Source organism: Archocentrus centrarchus, chromosome 13 (genome assembly GCF_007364275.1).
Source record: "Archocentrus centrarchus isolate MPI-CPG fArcCen1 chromosome 13, fArcCen1, whole genome shotgun sequence".
Lineage (NCBI taxonomy): Eukaryota > Metazoa > Chordata > Actinopteri > Cichliformes > Cichlidae > Archocentrus > Archocentrus centrarchus.
Window position 1 is genome coordinate 18,935,549 of NC_044358.1, and position 19,331 is coordinate 18,954,879.

At 46.2% G+C, this 19,331-nt stretch overlaps 1 protein-coding gene across 4 annotated transcripts in view; it reads left to right on the forward strand.

The window, feature by feature from the left end:
* Positions 1-19,331, forward strand: part of nek8 (NIMA-related kinase 8) — a 40,837-nt gene that overhangs the window by 9,981 nt on the left and 11,525 nt on the right. For all 4 annotated transcript variants that reach the window (XM_030744481.1, XM_030744482.1, XM_030744484.1 and 1 more), the window contains exons 3-9: positions 16,577-16,809; positions 16,899-17,030; positions 17,474-17,682; positions 17,787-17,866; positions 17,964-18,148; positions 18,707-18,854; positions 19,243-19,319. In XM_030744481.1, the coding sequence (XP_030600341.1) occupies positions 16,577-16,809; positions 16,899-17,030; positions 17,474-17,682; positions 17,787-17,866; positions 17,964-18,148; positions 18,707-18,854; positions 19,243-19,319 (1,064 nt within the window). The remainder of the gene's footprint in view (positions 1-16,576; positions 16,810-16,898; positions 17,031-17,473; positions 17,683-17,786; positions 17,867-17,963; positions 18,149-18,706; positions 18,855-19,242; positions 19,320-19,331) is intronic.

The window sequence follows — 19,331 nt, forward strand, 5'->3', positions numbered from 1 at the left end:
CACTCCCTTAACAAATATAATTCGAATATTCCTCCATTGTACATGGAATTATACCAAGATATTTTACAGCTGCTGGTGCAAAACAATACGGTTCATCTCCACACAGCATTGATAAAGGCTCAGCCACGCTGTCGTGGCGACATCTGTTGCGCTATATCTCCACCAGTGGAACGCTGTAATAGTCATTGAAAAGTTAACTACAGTACTACACTATAATATGACATAACACAGGGCCTTGAGTAATGCACTACGACTTGGTCATTGCCATTCTGGCAACAACAAATTTATAACACCGTGTCTGAGGGTTAAAGTAGGTTCGCTGTGAATCGTCTTTTGAAAAACTGGCCAATCCTTATAGCCTAAAAAATATACATTTTACTCAACTCCATTTTAAAAGCGAAATATGTTAAAGCAATCTATTTCATGATACTTTCTTCACACATTAGGCCCGTATCCTAATTCATGATTGTTAGTAAGCGGCTGCAAACGAGGAAAAGAAACACTCGAAGTTAAACAGATATTTCTTTATTGTTCAGGGCAGGCATATTTTATAGGCTATATAATGCAATATAACAATATATAATAATATAAAATTATATAATACAAAATACAAACACATTACCTACGATTTCAACAAATTAAAGAGGAAAAAAGTACAACTGTGTAATACCTCTATTAAAACGCTTGAGATGAAGGCTGAAGCCTTAAACGGAGGCTGAACGTGCCTGAAATGAAGAGTAATGCTTTTCGCATTAAACGAACCCTTCTCTTTCCTTAAATTTAACATTCTGAAGCTTTCTTTTCTTTCTGAAAGTCAAATCGACGCGCGCGACTTTTTTCCCGGTTTCCCGTCTAACGTTTCCCGGGAAACGGGAAATGGTTCTGATCGCATTTCCCGGGAATCCCGGATCCCGGGATTAAACCCTAGTGTGCAATTATATGCATGTACCATCTGTGGAAGGTAATCCTTCCACCTTTCCTTCTGTTCGTCCCCCAGGGTCCGCAGCATCTGCAAGATGGTGCGATTGAAACGTTCAGCTGGGTTGCCCTGGGGGTGGTACGGGGTCGTGCGGGAGTGTCCTACCTTGCCCAGCTGCTGCAGAGCTCGGAACAGTTCATTTTCAAACTCCCGCCCTTGGTCATGATGTAGCTTCAACGGATAGCCAAACCTCAAAATATAGTCATTAAAGATCCTTTCAGCAGCAGTTTTGCCACTCTTGTTGCGGGTCGGATAAGCCTGAGCATACCTAGTGAAGTGGTCTACCACAACTAAGATGTACTGGTATCCACCCCTACTCGGTTCTAAATGCAGGTAGTCAATCGAGACCAATTCCATGGGTGAGCTTGTGACGATGCTGGCCATGGGAGCTCGGATGCGTGCCACCGGCTTCTTTTGCTTGATGCATGGGCACTGCCGGGTGACATAAGCTTCGATGTCTCGCTTCATATATGGCCAATAGAACCGAGGTCTCACCAAACTGAGAACTCTCTCAACTCCGACATGCCCCACATCATCATGTAGATGTTTGAGGACAAGCGATCTGAAGCTTGTTGGCAAGACTAGCTGATGCTTCTCTTTCGCTCTGCGGTACAGGATGCCATTCTCTATACTCAGTCTTGTCCACTCATGCATCATTTTTCTAACGGGACCTCTCACCTTCTCCTTCATTTCAGGGGTGAGTACTTGACTTGACTCTTTCATTCCCAAAATGACACCGATTATGGGATCTGATCTTTGAGCTTGGATTAGTTCAGCTAACTCGATGGGCGGACCCACCTCTTGGATGCCTGGTTCGCCCTGGCTGTGCTGTGCTAGAGTCAGAGCAGCGATCCAGGCTACATCCCCCCGCTCGCCTGCTCCACAGCCTTCCCAGGTAGCAGCAACCGCTTCCCTCGGGAGCCCGTTCGTACACTCCCCAATATATCTTTCAATATCAAGAGGGTTTCTCGACAGTGTATCTGCATCGACATTGACTCTTCCAGGTCGATATTTGATGTCAAATCTAAAGTCAGACAGTTCCCCCACCCACCGGAAACTAACCGCGTTCAATTTGGCAGTGCTCATGACATATGTTAAGGGATTATTGTCTGTGTAGATGGTGAAGTGCGGGGCGTAATAGAGATAATCCCTGAATTTCTCGCAAACGGCCCACTTGAGAGCGAGAAACTCGAGTTTGCCTGAGTGGAGTCGATAGTTTCTTTCCGCGGGTGTTAGCGTTCTTGAACCATACCCTATCACTCTGAGCTTCCCACCCTGTCTCTGATAAAGGACGGCTCCAAGTCCGTCATTGGAGGCATCCGTGTGAAGCACAAAAGGGAGCTCAAAATCCGGATAAGCGAGGACAGGAGGAGCTGTCAACCTGTCAATCAGCTTACACAGAGCCTCCTGATGTTTCACGGTCCACTCAACTGGAGTCTTTGAGGGTAATTGTGCACCCTTTCCCTTTTGTCCCTCTGTTCTTTTCTGGGCTTGCAAGAGCTCATAGAGAGGTTTCGCTATCCTTGAAAAATCTTGGATGTAAGAACGATAATAGCTCAAGAAGCCAGTAACCCTTCTTACATCCCCAACTGTCGCTGGTGTCCTATCTTTCAAGGCATACACGGCCTCGAGGTCTTTTGGATCAATTCGCACCCCCTCAGCTGAGACCAAACATCCCACATACCTTACTTCTCTCTTGAACAGGTCGCATTTTGCAGGTCGGAGTTTAACTCCATGTGCCTGCAAGGCTCTTAGGACTTTTCTCAGTCCTTCCACGTGGTCCTCAAAAGTCTTCGCATAACACAGGATGTCATCCAGGTATGGAATACAGCACTCATCCCGTAAGGGAGCCAGCATTCCTTCCATACTCCGCTGAAATGCCGCGGGTGCGTTGGTCAGCCCAAAGGGGATCCGCACCCACTCATAGAGACCCCAGGGGGTGATGAAGGCAGTCAGGTGGCGTGATCCCTCGGCTATGAAGCCCTGGTGGTACGCCTTCCCCTGATCTAGCACAGAGAACCAACTATAACCCCCCAAAGTGTCAATGAGATCCTGAATTCGCGGTAAGGGGTGCCGGTCGGGCACCGTGCGCTGGTTCAAGAGGCGGTAATCTATACAAAGTCGAAGGGATCCATCCTTTTTCCGCACACACACGATGGGTGCAGAATAAGGAGATCTGGACTTAACGATCCATCCCTTTGCCAGGAGGTCCTCAATATACTCCTTAACCTCCTTGTAAAGGGGTTTCGGGATGGACGTATACGATTTCTGAATTGGGGTTGTTTCCCTCAGGGTTATTGTCATTTCCAAGCTAGGAATGCACCCCATGTCATTCTCATCCCGTGCAAATGCCCCAGACTCCTCCCTCAGCATTTGCTTCACTACTCTCTGTTCATCCCCTGTTAGATGGCTAATGTCAACAGGCGGATCCCATTCCTCTGCAACTTTACTCCCATTGCCCTTCGGAACACTTGTGGATTCAAGGTGACCAACCCCCAAGGGTGCCTTTGGCAAACTGGTGGTTGGTAAGTCGGTTTGTACAATCCCGGCAATCGATTCAACAGTCCCAAGAGCGACCCGACTGGTGAGCGTCACATCATGCTTGGTGTGATTCCCAATGGGGACCCTAATATACGGGACTTTTGCTTCATAAACTGTTAGGAGACTGTTGCCTACATCCAGCTGTTGCAACTGTGGGTTGCTCTCAGTTGGTTCAAAGAGCAGGAGGGGATTGGAAATGTCAAGTGCAGAAGGGACCTTACATTTAACATACTTGACCTGGCCAGCTGGGATAACTACATCATGCAGTCCTACTGTGAGTACACTTTGGCTGCTTCTACTATCTCTGGTAAGCTTGGTCTGGATGAAATTGACCAGTGCTGTGGCTTTGTCATTCTGGAGGTTCATTGCGCTCCGCAGGAGGCTCACTAAGGTCGGCATGAGGTTCGCACTCACGTCCGGCCCCAGGACCAGCTGCTCAATCACATTGAACCCAATCAGGGGACAATCCAATGGCACGCTGCTCACCAAGAAGGGCACTTGAATAGTCAGGTCTGGGTTGCTATTCTCTGGTAGACTCACCATCACCCCCAGCCATCCATCATAGGGCAATGGCTGGCCATTAACACCCAACACACTGAAGGCCTTGTCACCGATGAGCTCAGTCAGTGGTCGTAGCTTGTGGTCAGGGAGGTAAGTCTTCACCCACTGGCTATCTAGAAGACTCACTTGTGCACCAGTGTCTAGCACACAGTCCACTGCGTAGCTGTGGATGTAGCACTTAATTTTACACTTCTTGCCCACCAACTGTGCCACTCTCTCACTCCCCTCAGTCTCTTTAGTTTTGAGTTGGGGGGTTGCTTGACTGCTTCTCACATGAGCAAACTCCTTCGGGCTCTGGTGGGGTGATTCGGGGTTGGGCTGCCCACGGCTGCTGGAGGACGGTGCACCAGCAGGGGACAAACCAGAGTGTTTTGGCTGGCCTCGCTGGAGACAACCAATTGCTCTGTGACCCGCCTCCCCACAGACAAAACAATGATTACATGTGCTTGCCCCCTTTTGAATACAATTGGGACAGCCATACTGCTTTGTGCTTTGCCTGGGTTTTGGTTTTGAGTGCGCACACTGACACGTTGGTTCACAAGTCTGCCTCGACGTGAGAGACTCCACCACTTTAGTCAGCGCGTCTATCTTTGCACTCAATTCATCAACTACTTTATTCCTACTCTTCATTTTACCCGCATCATCAGCCGGTTCCAGCTGAGCAGTGTGGGCATGTGTTACCTTTTGCCGAGCAACATGCCCCAGTCTCCGCTGCCTCTCACTCTCCTCACTCGACACCTTATTTACCTGTCTTATCAGTGTCTCATCTGACACACTATAATCTGAGAGCAGCGGCTTAAGTTCGTTGCGCAGGTCACCATATTTCGGAAGGAGACCTTGATGAATGGTGCGTAGGAACACGTTTTGAATTGTCCGTGTCTCATACACAACATCCATGTTATCCTGTTTGGAAGCAAACATGACTTTCTGCTTCAACCCAATCATCCTATAAAGGAACTGCTGGGGAGTCTCGTGGTCATGTTGTTTGGTACTCAGTAGTTCCTGAAATAACTCACTCCCACTTTTCTCACTGAGGTGTGAACATAATAAACTTTTAAGTTCCCCAAGGCTCAAGTCATCTTTACTGACTAACATATCCTTAAACTGTCCAGGTTTAATGATACGAAGCACGCCCTGGATGATCTCACCCTCTGTATGGTTCGCTTTCAATCCCTCTTCCATTTGTTTACATAGTCCGTGGTAGGTGATGTCAGATGTAGTGTCTCCCACCTGGCCCCCATGCACCTTAAACTCTCTGCGTTGCAGAAATGGCAGATCCCTCAAAGAAACCACCTGCTCAGGTCTCTGGTGTCTAACATCTCTCACTGCATGGCTGCTAGCTGCATTTGCACTTCTAAGTGGCGGTATCTGTGGAGCAGGCAGAACAGGTGTGTACTGTACTGCTGGTGTTGGGTTTAACTCTGCTAGTTTTTTACCAAGTGCTTCATAGCTAGCTTTCAACTCATCATATTCATTTATTTGTGGGTCAACAGACTCATGGAACATTGTAGCTTGAGGATGCACGAGTGTCGGGCTAAAGACAACACCCTCTTCCTCTGACACCACAGGGGCACCTCCTTCACAAGTACGATTCGCTATAAGCTGGACAATAGCATCACTTAAAGACAGTAGGTGTGAAACTCCTGTATCTTCTAAACCCAAGAGTGTTTTACAATGAAGGTATGCACAAATATAATCAAAACAACTTTCCTCATCACCAAGTCTGTAGCTCACAGGGTCCAAGTCCGACAGCCGTGTGATGTCCTCTGCAATCTGAAAGAGTTCCTCTGCTGTCAGCTCATGAAGACTCTTTTTGATCTTCCACGTCAACTCTTTTCGCTCCTTGTCCTCCATCTTGTCCCTTGGCAGCACTCTCCACAGCGTAGTCAGCTCAACCGGTAACACGTCACTCCTCCAGCAGGGGTCCCCTCCTTCCTCTGGTCCCACGGCTGCCTCAGTTGCACGTCTACCACTCCAGCACGCCTGCGATGTCTGCTGCGGGTTCGTTGATTAAAGGATCAGCATCCATCTTTGTAGCATGCCGATCCCCGTACGGGCCACCAAAATTATGTTACAGACCTCTGGTGGGGTCTGTTTCACACAGAAAGAAATAGAGACGGGAGACATCAGTTGCGTTCGGTCTGCAGGCTCTTCCTCGTCTCTTTATTTACAAAACGTTAAATCATCCTTCTCATTCACAATATCATCTAACATATCTCTAAACACAAACTACAATATTGAAACAAACTCACATCTTTTGCTCCACTGTATATAATATACAAAATAACTGCCCCATAATTCAGGGTCTCTTTTGTGCGCTGCTACTACAGCGAAATGCTACAGCTATCCTGCTGCAAAAACCTATCATGTAATAATATCATCACTATTTACCTGCTTATTATTACCTTTTTTTTTGCTGACACTTCTTTCTAACTAAACATATGAAAACCCATATTTTCCAACTAAAACACATCTATATCAAAATCTCAAAAGAAACAGAATACATCATCATATAAAAACACAGTCAACAACAATACTTTGCATTTAAGAGGTATATCTCGGAGCAACATCCATAACAAAATGAAACACACATTGTAAAGCCTCACCATTTCGTACCATTACCCACCGATAAGATGGCTGCTCTCCCGTCGGTCGACGGAAAACAGTTTATATTTCTTTTCTATGTTCGAACACACAACTTACAACATTACACAACATCACGAGCATCTAAACACAATCGCCTCTCTGTAAACATGTACTGAGGTGAAATAACTCAGATTACTAACCTGTTTCACACAGAAAGAAATAGAGACGGGAGACATCAGTTGCGTTCGGTCTGCAGGCTCTTCCTCGTCTGAAGCCCGGAAGCCCCACAGCACCGAATACCACCCGCGCCATTTCCCCCTAGTGGCGAAACTACACAATTACATCTCCTCAAATTCAACATAATACTACCATTAGCATTGGCCTTTCCACAAATAACTTCTAAGCAAATTACAATTGTGACGCTTACACTTGTAGGTGTCACACACTCCCCAACAAAATGAAAATGGCTCCTGACATTTGACCTCTTAAACTTTAACATATAACATTTACTCAAAATATTCAGATCACTTTGTGCCTCCCCTCTTGCTAACATCAGTAAATGAACTCTTTATAGTATACTGGGAGGATATATCTCTGTATACCATGAGATGATGGAATGGACTGTGGTGTCCAAAGGAAATAAGGTACTGAGTGATACAGTGGCATACTAGAAGCTGATGTGTTTGGCGATTCATGTACATCTGCGAAACTAACTGACGAATGCAACTGGAGAGAAGGCTGGCCAAGTGTTTCATAGGTGAACCGTGCAGCTGGTCGCCGTTCTCTCGTTGACCTTCTCAACCCTGGTACCTCAGCTGGAGGGGTCAGGTTATATGCAGACTGCATTTGCTTTTCAGGCAACAGTTCAACCCCCCCTCTGTCTTCGGTGAGGGCCGCTTCCGTGTCGATTGATCCCCCCTGTTCTTCTATTACCATGCGGTCCTCCAGTGGCGTCCCCTCTGCCTCCAGCGGCATCCCTTCGCTGACATCTGGATCCGACTCAGCCGGGACTACACATCTTGAGGGTACATTAGTAGAGTCAAAGGTATCCACAGCACTGTCTCCATGTCCACCTCTCAGATCGTATCCTAGTCCATAATAAATGGAACCCCCATCCTCATCCGAACTTGACTCGTCGTCTCGTTGCGCCTTTGTCTCTTGTCGAGTTGGTTTAGATTCTTTTCTTTTGACCCCTGGGGGCTTACTTCCTTGGTTTGTGGCTGGTAAGTCCCTGGAGAGCTCATTGACAAGATGTAATACATTGCGATGCAACACACGCTCCTTCTTTCCATCCATCTCTGAAGCCACCCTATAGACTGGGCTTTCTCCAATCTGCTGCTTCACCACATAGATGGTGTTTTCCCAATAGGACCGCAACTTCCCCGGACCACCTCGTTCAGTCAAGTTCCGTACCAGTACCCGATCTCCGGGTTGTAGCACAATTCCCCTCACATGTCGGTCATAGTACTTCTTCCCACGAGCACTTGACTTTTGACTGTTTCCAGATGCGATCCGGTAAGCTTCAGTCATCCGTTCCTTCCATTGTTTCACGTAGTTCCTTGCTGTCTGTGGCGCTTCTCCAGTCTCCAGTTGGAATAGGAGGTCTACTGGCAGCCGCGGGTGCCGACCAAACAGCAGGAAGAAAGGTGAGTAGCCAGTTGCCTCATGGCGTGTGCAATAGGGTTTAATATTTTCCCGAAAATGACATGAATCAAATCCCGGGAAATGACGAGCCATTTCCCGGGAATCCCGGGAAAAAGTTTATTTATTTTTTATTTTAATTAGGCCTTCTGTAGCCTGTGTCGGCCTTAACCTATTGTGATATTGTAGAGGTAGCTTTCCAGCTATGTCCTGTTATGCCCAGTAGGGGGCAATGTTGGCTTGATTAATGCAATAAAACCTACATCTCGACATTTGAGTGCTCGAGCTATGCGGTGTTGTATCGTTCCTCAACACTCCCTTAACAAATATAATTCGAATATTCCTCCATTGTACATGGAATTATACCAAGATATTTTACAGCTGCTGGTGCAAAACAATACGGTTCATCTCCACACAGCATTGATAAAGGCTCAGCCACGCTGTCGTGGCGACATCTGTTGCGCTATATCTCCACCAGTGGAACGCTGTAATAGTCATTGAAAGTTAACTACAGTACTACACTATAATATGACATAACACAGGGCCTTGAGTAATGCACTACGACTTGGTCATTGCCATTCTGGCAACAACAAATTTATAACACCGTGTCTGACGGTTAAAGTAGGTTCGCTGTGAATCGTCTTTTGAAAACTGGCCAATCCTTATAGCCTAAAAAATATACATTTTACTCAACTCCATTTTAAAAGCGAAATATGTTAAAGCAATCTATTTCATGATACTTTCTTCACACATTAGGCCCGTATCCTAATTCATGATTGTTAGTAAGCGGCTGCAAACGAGGAAAAGAAACACTCGAAGTTAAACAGATATTTCTTTATTGTTCAGGGCAGGCATATTTTATAGGCTATATAATGCAATATAACAATATATAATAATATAAAATTATATAATACAAAATACAAACACATTACCTACGATTTCAACAAATTAAAGAGGAAAAAAGTACAACTGTGTAATACCTCTATTAAAACGCTTGAGATGAAGGCTGAAGCCTTAAACGGAGGCTGAACGTGCCTGAAATGAAGAGTAATGCTTTTCGCATTAAACGAACCCTTCTCTTTCCTTAAATTTAACATTCTGAAGCTTTCTTTTCTTTCTGAAAGTCAAATCGACGCGCGCGACTTTTTTCCCGGTTTCCCGTCTAACGTTTCCCGGGAAACGGGAAATGGTTCTGATCGCATTTCCCGGGAATCCCGGATCCCGGGATTAAACCCTAGTGTGCAATTATATGCATGTACCATCTGTGGAAGGTAATCCTTCCACCTTTCCTTCTGTTCGTCCCCCAGGGTCCGCAGCATCTGCAAGATGGTGCGATTGAAACGTTCAGCTGGGTTGCCCTGGGGGTGGTACGGGGTCGTGCGGGAGTGTCCTACCTTGCCCAGCTGCTGCAGAGCTCGGAACAGTTCATTTTCAAACTCCCGCCCTTGGTCATGATGTAGCTTCAACGGATAGCCAAACCTCAAAATATAGTCATTAAAGATCCTTTCAGCAGCAGTTTTGCCACTCTTGTTGCGGGTCGGATAAGCCTGAGCATACCTAGTGAAGTGGTCTACCACAACTAAGATGTACTGGTATCCACCCCTACTCGGTTCTAAATGCAGGTAGTCAATCGAGACCAATTCCATGGGTGAGCTTGTGACGATGCTGGCCATGGGAGCTCGGATGCGTGCCACCGGCTTCTTTTGCTTGATGCATGGGCACTGCCGGGTGACATAAGCTTCGATGTCTCGCTTCATATATGGCCAATAGAACCGAGGTCTCACCAAACTGAGAACTCTCTCAACTCCGACATGCCCCACATCATCATGTAGATGTTTGAGGACAAGCGATCTGAAGCTTGTTGGCAAGACTAGCTGATGCTTCTCTTTCGCTCTGCGGTACAGGATGCCATTCTCTATACTCAGTCTTGTCCACTCATGCATCATTTTTCTAACGGGACCTCTCACCTTCTCCTTCATTTCAGGGGTGAGTACTTGACTTGACTCTTTCATTCCCAAAATGACACCGATTATGGGATCTGATCTTTGAGCTTGGATTAGTTCAGCTAACTCGATGGGCGGACCCACCTCTTGGATGCCTGGTTCGCCCTGGCTGTGCTGTGCTAGAGTCAGAGCAGCGATCCAGGCTACATCCCCCCGCTCGCCTGCTCCACAGCCTTCCCAGGTAGCAGCAACCGCTTCCCTCGGGAGCCCGTTCGTACACTCCCCAATATATCTTTCAATATCAAGAGGGTTTCTCGACAGTGTATCTGCATCGACATTGACTCTTCCAGGTCGATATTTGATGTCAAATCTAAAGTCAGACAGTTCCCCCACCCACCGGAAACTAACCGCGTTCAATTGGCAGTGCTCATGACATATGTTAAGGGATTATTGTCTGTGTAGATGGTGAAGTGCGGGGCGTAATAGAGATAATCCCTGAATTTCTCGCAAACGGCCCACTTGAGAGCGAGAAACTCGAGTTTGCCTGTGTGGAGTCGATAGTTTCTTTCCGCGGTTGTTAGCGTTCTTGAACCATACCCTATCACTCTGAGCTTCCCACCCTGTCTCTGATAAAGGACGGCTCCAAGTCCGTCATTGGAGGCATCCGTGTGAAGCACAAAAGGGAGCTCAAAATCCGGATAAGCGAGGACAGGAGGAGCTGTCAACCTGTCAATCAGCTTACACAGAGCCTCCTGATGTTTCACGGTCCACTCAACTGGAGTCTTTGAGGGTAATTGTGCACCCTTTCCCTTTTGTCCCTCTGTTCTTTTCTGGGCTTGCAAGAGCTCATAGAGAGGTTTCGCTATCCTTGAAAAATCTTGGATGTAAGAACGATAATAGCTCAAGAAGCCAGTAACCCTTCTTACATCCCCAACTGTCGCTGGTGTCCTATCTTTCAAGGCATACACGGCCTCGAGGTCTTTTGGATCAATTCGCACCCCCTCAGCTGAGACCAAACATCCCACATACCTTACTTCTCTCTTGAACAGGTCGCATTTTGCAGGTCGGAGTTTAACTCCATGTGCCTGCAAGGCTCTTAGGACTTTTCTCAGTCCTTCCACGTGGTCCTCAAAAGTCTTCGCATAACACAGGATGTCATCCAGGTATGGAATACAGCACTCATCCCGTAAGGGAGCCAGCATTCCTTCCATACTCCGCTGAAATGCCGCGGGTGCGTTGGTCAGCCCAAAGGGGATCCGCACCCACTCATAGAGACCCCAGGGGGGTGATGAAGGCAGTCAGGTGGCGTGATCCCTCGGCTATGAAGCCCTGGTGGTACGCCTTCCCCTGATCTAGCACAGAGAACCAACTATAACCCCCCAAAGTGTCAATGAGATCCTGAATTCGCGGTAAGGGGTGCCGGTCGGGCACCGTGCGCTGGTTCAAGAGGCGGTAATCTATACAAAGTCGAAGGGATCCATCCTTTTCCGCACACACACGATGGGTGCAGAATAAGGAGATCTGGACTTAACGATCCATCCCTTTGCCAGGAGGTCCTCAATATACTCCTTAACCTCCTTGTAAAGGGGTTTCGGGATGGACGTATACGATTTCTGAATTGGGGTTGTTTCCCTCAGGGTTATTGTCATTTCCAAGCTAGGAATGCACCCCATGTCATTCTCATCCCGTGCAAATGCCCCAGACTCCTCCCTCAGCATTTGCTTCACTACTCTCTGTTCATCCCCTGTTAGATGGCTAATGTCAACAGGCGGATCCCATTCCTCTGCAACTTTACTCCCATTGCCCTTCGGAACACTTGTGGATTCAAGGTGACCAACCCCCAAGGGTGCCTTTGGCAAACTGGTGGTTGGTAAGTCGGTTTGTACAATCCCGGCAATCGATTCAACAGTCCCAAGAGCGACCCGACTGGTGAGCGTCACATCATGCTTGGTGTGATTCCCAATGGGGACCCTAATATACGGGACTTTTGCTTCATAAACTGTTAGGAGACTGTTGCCTACATCCAGCTGTTGCAACTGTGGGTTGCTCTCAGTTGGTTCAAAGAGCAGGAGGGGATTGGAAATGTCAAGTGCAGAAGGGACCTTACATTTAACATACTTGACCTGGCCAGCTGGGATAACTACATCATGCAGTCCTACTGTGAGTACACTTTGGCTGCTTCTACTATCTCTGGTAAGCTTGGTCTGGATGAAATTGACCAGTGCTGTGGCTTTGTCATTCTGGAGGTTCATTGCGCTCCGCAGGAGGCTCACTAAGGTCGGCATGAGGTTCGCACTCACGTCCGGCCCCAGGACCAGCTGCTCAATCACATTGAACCCAATCAGGGGACAATCCAATGGCACGCTGCTCACCAAGAAGGGCACTTGAATAGTCAGGTCTGGGTTGCTATTCTCTGGTAGACTCACCATCACCCCCAGCCATCCATCATAGGGCAATGGCTGGCCATTAACACCCAACACACTGAAGGCCTTGTCACCGATGAGCTCAGTCAGTGGTCGTAGCTTGTGGTCAGGGAGGTAAGTCTTCACCCACTGGCTATCTAGAAGACTCACTTGTGCACCAGTGTCTAGCACACAGTCCACTGCGTAGCTGTGGATGTAGCACTTAATTTTACACTTCTTGCCCACCAACTGTGCCACTCTCTCACTCCCCTCAGTCTCTTTAGTTTTGAGTTGGGGGGTTGCTTGACTGCTTCTCACATGAGCAAACTCCTTCGGGCTCTGGTGGGGTGATTCGGGGTTGGGCTGCCCACGGCTGCTGGAGGACGGTGCACCAGCAGGGGACAAACCAGAGTGTTTTGGCTGGCCTCGCTGGAGACAACCAATTGCTCTGTGACCCGCCTCCCCACAGACAAAACAATGATTACATGTGCTTGCCCCCTTTTGAATACAATTGGGACAGCCATACTGCTTTGTGCTTTGCCTGGGTTTTGGTTTTGAGTGCGCACACTGACACGTTGGTTCACAAGTCTGCCTCGACGTGAGAGACTCCACCACTTTAGTCAGCGCGTCTATCTTTGCACTCAATTCATCAACTACTTTATTCCTACTCTTCATTTTACCCGCATCATCAGCCGGTTCCAGCTGAGCAGTGTGGGCATGTGTTACCTTTTGCCGAGCAACATGCCCCAGTCTCCGCTGCCTCTCACTCTCCTCACTCGACACCTTATTTACCTGTCTTATCAGTGTCTCATCTGACACACTATAATCTGAGAGCAGCGGCTTAAGTTCGTTGCGCAGGTCACCATATTTCGGAAGGAGACCTTGATGAATGGTGCGTAGGAACACGTTTTGAATTGTCCGTGTCTCATACACAACATCCATGTTATCCTGTTTGGAAGCAAACATGACTTTCTGCTTCAACCCAATCATCCTATAAGGAACTGCTGGGGAGTCTCGTGGTCATGTTGTTTGGTACTCAGTAGTTCCTGAAATAACTCACTCCCACTTTTCTCACTGAGGTGTGAACATAATAAACTTTTAAGTTCCCCAAGGCTCAAGTCATCTTTACTGACTAACATATCCTTAAACTGTCCAGGTTTAATGATACGAAGCACGCCCTGGATGATCTCACCCTCTGTATGGTTCGCTTTCAATCCCTCTTCCATTTGTTTACATAGTCCGTGGTAGGTGATGTCAGATGTAGTGTCTCCCACCTGGCCCCCATGCACCTTAAACTCTCTGCGTTGCAGAAATGGCAGATCCCTCAAAGAAACCACCTGCTCAGGTCTCTGGTGTCTAACATCTCTCACTGCATGGCTGCTAGCTGCATTTGCACTTCTAAGTGGCGGTATCTGTGGAGCAGGCAGAACAGGTGTGTACTGTACTGCTGGTGTTGGGTTTAACTCTGCTAGTTTTTTACCAAGTGCTTCATAGCTAGCTTTCAACTCATCATATTCATTTATTTGTGGGTCAACAGACTCATGGAACATTGTAGCTTGAGGATGCACGAGTGTCGGGCTAAAGACAACACCCTCTTCCTCTGCCACCACAGGGGCACCTCCTTCACAAGTACGATTCGCTATAAGCTGGACAATAGCATCACTTAAAGACAGTAGGTGTGAAACTCCTGTATCTTCTAAACCCAAGAGTGTTTTACAATGAAGGTATGCACAAATATAATCAAAACAACTTTCCTCATCACCAAGTCTGTAGCTCACAGGGTCCAAGTCCGACAGCCGTGTGATGTCCTCTGCAATCTGAAAGAGTTCCTCTGCTGTCAGCTCATGAAGACTCTTTTTGATCTTCCACGTCAACTCTTTTCGCTCCTTGTCCTCCATCTTGTCCCTTGGCAGCACTCTCCACAGCGTAGTCAGCTCAACCGGTAACACGTCACTCCTCCAGCAGGGGTCCCCTCCTTCCTCTGGTCCCACGGCTGCCTCAGTTGCACGTCTACCACTCCAGCACGCCTGCGATGTCTGCTGCGGGTTCGTTGATTAAAGGATCAGCATCCATCTTTGTAGCATGCCGATCCCCGTACGGGCCACCAAAATTATGTTACAGACCTCTGGTGGGGTCTGTTTCACACAGAAAGAAATAGAGACGGGAGACATCAGTTGCGTTCGGTCTGCAGGCTCTTCCTCGTCTCTTTATTTACAAAACGTTAAATCATCCTTCTCATTCACAATATCATCTAACATATCTCTAAACACAAACTACAATATTGAAACAAACTCACATCTTTTGCTCCACTGTATATAATATACAAAATAACTGCCCCATAATTCAGGGTCTCTTTTGTGCGCTGCTACTACAGCGAAATGCTACAGCTATCCTGCTGCAAAAACCTATCATGTAATAATATCATCACTATTTACCTGCTTATTATTACCTTTTTTTTTGCTGACACTTCTTTCTAACTAAACATATGAAAACCCATATTTTCCAACTAAAACACATCTATATCAAAATCTCAAAAGAAACAGAATACATCATCATATAAAAACACAGTCAACAACAATACTTTGCATTTAAGAGGTATATCTCGGAGCAACATCCATAACAAAATGAAACACACATTGTAAAGCCTCACCATTTCGTACCATTACCCACCGATAAGATGGCTGCTCTCCCGTCGGTCGACGGAAAACAGTTTATATTTCTTTTCTATGTTCGAACACACAACTTACAACATTACACAACATCACGAGCATCTAAACACAATCGCCTCTCTGTAAACATGTACTGAGGTGAAATAACTCAGATTACTAACCTGTTTCACACAGAAAGAAATAGAGACGGGAGACATCAGTTGCGTTCGGTCTGCAGGCTCTTCCTCGTCTGAAGCCCGGAAGCCCCACAGCACCGAATACCACCCGCGCCATTTCCCCCTAGTGGCGAAACTACACAATTACATCTCCTCAAATTCAACATAATACTACCATTAGCATTGGCCTTTCCACAAATAACTTCTAAGCAAATTACAATTGTGACGCTTACACTTGTAGGTGTCACAGGTGCACAGTTTTTTTTTTGTGTGTGCTTCTTGGTATTAGCATGTTGAATTAAATCAGCACAATGAGCACATATTTCACACTTGCAAAATCTGCAGAATGCCTTTGATACGTCTCCCATCGTATTTCTGAGGTGTATGCGGGGACACACACAACACGCCATCTCAAGGTTTACTGTGTTCATGCCTGCAGATCTCACTCATTCATGGACTTATAAAATATAAGACTTCTATTACAGGCTTTTATTTTCTATTAATCACAAACAAAAAAAAAAATGTGTGTGTGTGTGTGTGTTCTTTGCCGCGTGGGCGACGAGGAGACACCAGGGAAACAGTATCTGATGGGGAAACGCGAATCGACCAAACATTTCGATTTCCCTCGGAATCAAGCGCGCGCACGACCTTAGGGAGATCAAACGTGCACATTGTGAACTTTCCGTGCTCTGTGGTAGATTGCAAATTGCAGTGAAATAATAATACAGGTGCAAGCAGCGATCTAGCCAGGGCGGAGTCCGCAGGGCGGGCTCCTGTTTGCTAAATGCAGTGACAGCAGAGCTCCGAAAGTGAAGTGGTGAAATCCTCAGCTCGGCGCAGCGCCTGGCGATCAACCACTAGCTAGAACACTGTGATTTATTTATATGGCTGGATGAATTATTTTCTCTGATACTGACAGCAACATTTCACTTGAGCAATAAGAGCACCTACTGTGTTCTTACGGCTTTTAAATCCAGAGCTAATTGGCTATGATATTATCATTTCAGTACAACTCAACCATCCCAGTAACTTTTTCTTCATTATGGTTCCAGAAATCATCTGTCTTGATTATTCTTTCCTTCATGTTTTCTTCATGCAGGTGGGACCTTGGCTGACTACATACAGAAGCGCTGTAACTCTCTGCTGGACGAGGACACCATCCTTCACTTCTTTGTGCAGATCTTGCTCGCTCTGTACCACGTTCACAACAAGCTCATCCTGCACAGGGACCTAAAGACACAGAATATTCTTCTCGACAAGCACCAGATGATCGTCAAAATCGGTGACTTTGGCATCTCCAAAATCCTCGTCAGCAAGAGCAAAGCTTACACAGTGAGATGGTTTCCCTTTGTTTTGGAACTGAAAATACTCTAAATTGCAGCCTGAAATTGAATTAAAACCTCCTTTATTGCACTGTGCAGGTGGTTGGGACCCCTTGCTACATCTCCCCAGAGCTGTGTGAGGGAAAGCCGTATAACCAGAAGAGTGACATCTGGGCTTTGGGCTGTGTGCTGTATGAGCTAGCAAGCCTCAAGAGAGCCTTCGAGGCTGCTGTAACAAAAGCATTTCATTTATAGTGACCCCGTTTTGGGTGTAATGATATCACTGCCTTATTGTTAGTTTTTACAATATTAGTATTATTCTTAAATGTATAAATTATAAACTCTTGCTGCATGCACAGGCATTGAAACCATCAGAGCTACTCTGTGTACTCTGTGGGGGCTTCTTAAAATTTCTCAGAATATTTCATAAGAAGACCTGCAGGTTGTCCCACTTTAAAGCTCCAAACAGATTGCTACTGCTTTTGATATCCGCACAGATCAATAATTCATTCAGATCTTTTTGCTCAAGTCTGTTTTCACTACTATTTCCACTGCGGTTTAGTACTGTGAAAACTTCTTGTTTTGACAAGGATTTAGAGTAGATGACAGGGGATTATTTTTGTACATCTATCTATGATGCATCTTATAATTTCACTCTTTCATTTTTCTTCCAGAATCTCCCCGCCCTCGTTCTAAAGATCATGAGCGGTACTTTTGCTCCGATCTCAGACCGATACAGCCCAGAACTCCGACAGCTCATCCTCAACATGCTCAATCTGGATCCATCCAAACGGCCTCAACTCAATGAAATAATGGCTCTCCCCATATGCATCAGGCCCCTGCTTAACCTCTACACAGATATAGGCAATGTGAAAATGCGCAGGTACAGTCTTTATGCTTAAGTAATAATAAGATGTGTTATGAGATGAGGTTTATTCTGTTTCAGGCAATGACTTCTGTCTTCATCGGTATATTCTTTTCATCCAGAATTGAGAAACCTCTCTCTACTGTGCAAACTGGTCCTCAGGGTAGACCAGGAGGGAGAGTTCCTGCCAACAGGTCAAGAGGTGAAGCATGTAATTATTTGACCATAGTTCTGGCTGATCTAGACTGATCAGAGCATCAGTTACAAAACTCAGTGTTTGCTTTTTTGGGCTGAAACAGACAGATCAGTCGGTTTAGGATCAGCAAAGGTGCATTCTCTCCCGCTGTCCTCCGTGTACACGTGGGGAAGTGGCATCTCGACGCCTCTCCGGCTGCCAATGCTCAACACGGAAGTGCTTCAGGTGTCTCTGGGCCGCACTCAAAAGATGGGAGTAACCAAGTCTGGCCGTCTGATTACATGGGAGGTAGGTGTGTGTGTGTGTGTGTGTGTGTGTGTGTGCATGTTCTACTTTGGCTGATTTTCCTCAAGTAATAAATCTTAAAGTAAAAATCCTCCCTGTAACTCTGACACTGTGTAAAGGAGCAGCTCTGATTTGCACTCCTGGGACTTTCTGATGTTTGTACAAACATCCAGATACAGCTGGAAAATAAAGACAAGCCAGTAGTTTTTGTAGCTCATGAAAACATCACTGATAAAAATTAAATGTCCTTGGTTTCGGTTTCATAGACTCAAAGAGCCACATTATAGGACAAAATTGTTGTGGTTGCCTCTGTAGTCTGCAGAACTAAACAGCCAACATCAGGTTGAAGAAATGAGCACTTTTCTGTCCATGTTTTGAGTTTTAAGACATTCTTGGAAAAGTAGAAAATCTCTGCATGGGTATTATGCATAGTTTATAAGAAAGTAATATCTAGAAGGCCTAAACATTGCAGACTGATAGTGTCTGATGATTTCCTCTTACTCTTTTACTGTCATTAATAGATCGTCTTCTCACCTCAGTCTAATACATTTTTTGTCACAGGCTCCATCAGTGGGGTCCTCTGAGGCGAGTCTTCCTGGTGTGGTGGAGCAGATGCAGCCTCAGTTCATTTCTCGCTTCCTTGAGGGTCAGTCTGGAGTTACCATCAAATCTGTGTCCTGCGGCGATCTCTTTACCACCTGCATGACAGGTTGGTGGGCCATTTGTCTTTGGATAACCATCAGAGAGATCACAGCCATGCTAGTTTGTTTAGTTATAGGAAATCAGTGTTTATTTTCTACCCTCATGCTTGCCTAGCAGTTAGGAGCAATTCTTTCTCTTGTTCTCAGACTGTGGTACACTCACAGAGTGCTTTAGGAGGGTGTCGTCAGCCCGTCCAACATCACAAAGCCGATAACACAGGATTAAAGACCCTTTCTCTTAGCTCTTGTCTCTCTCTCATCAGTTTTTACTGTTGTGAAGCAGATTAGTGTTTCCTAGGTGGGGATTAGAAGCATTCTGTTGGTCTCTGTAAGAATACACCTACACTCATCAACTAATAGTACCATTAATCCCTTCTTTTCATTTCCAATTTGCAGACAGGGGCATTATCATGACATTTGGAAGTGGAAGCAACGGCTGTCTAGGACACGGGAACTTCAATGATGTAACACAGGTACATGATTTG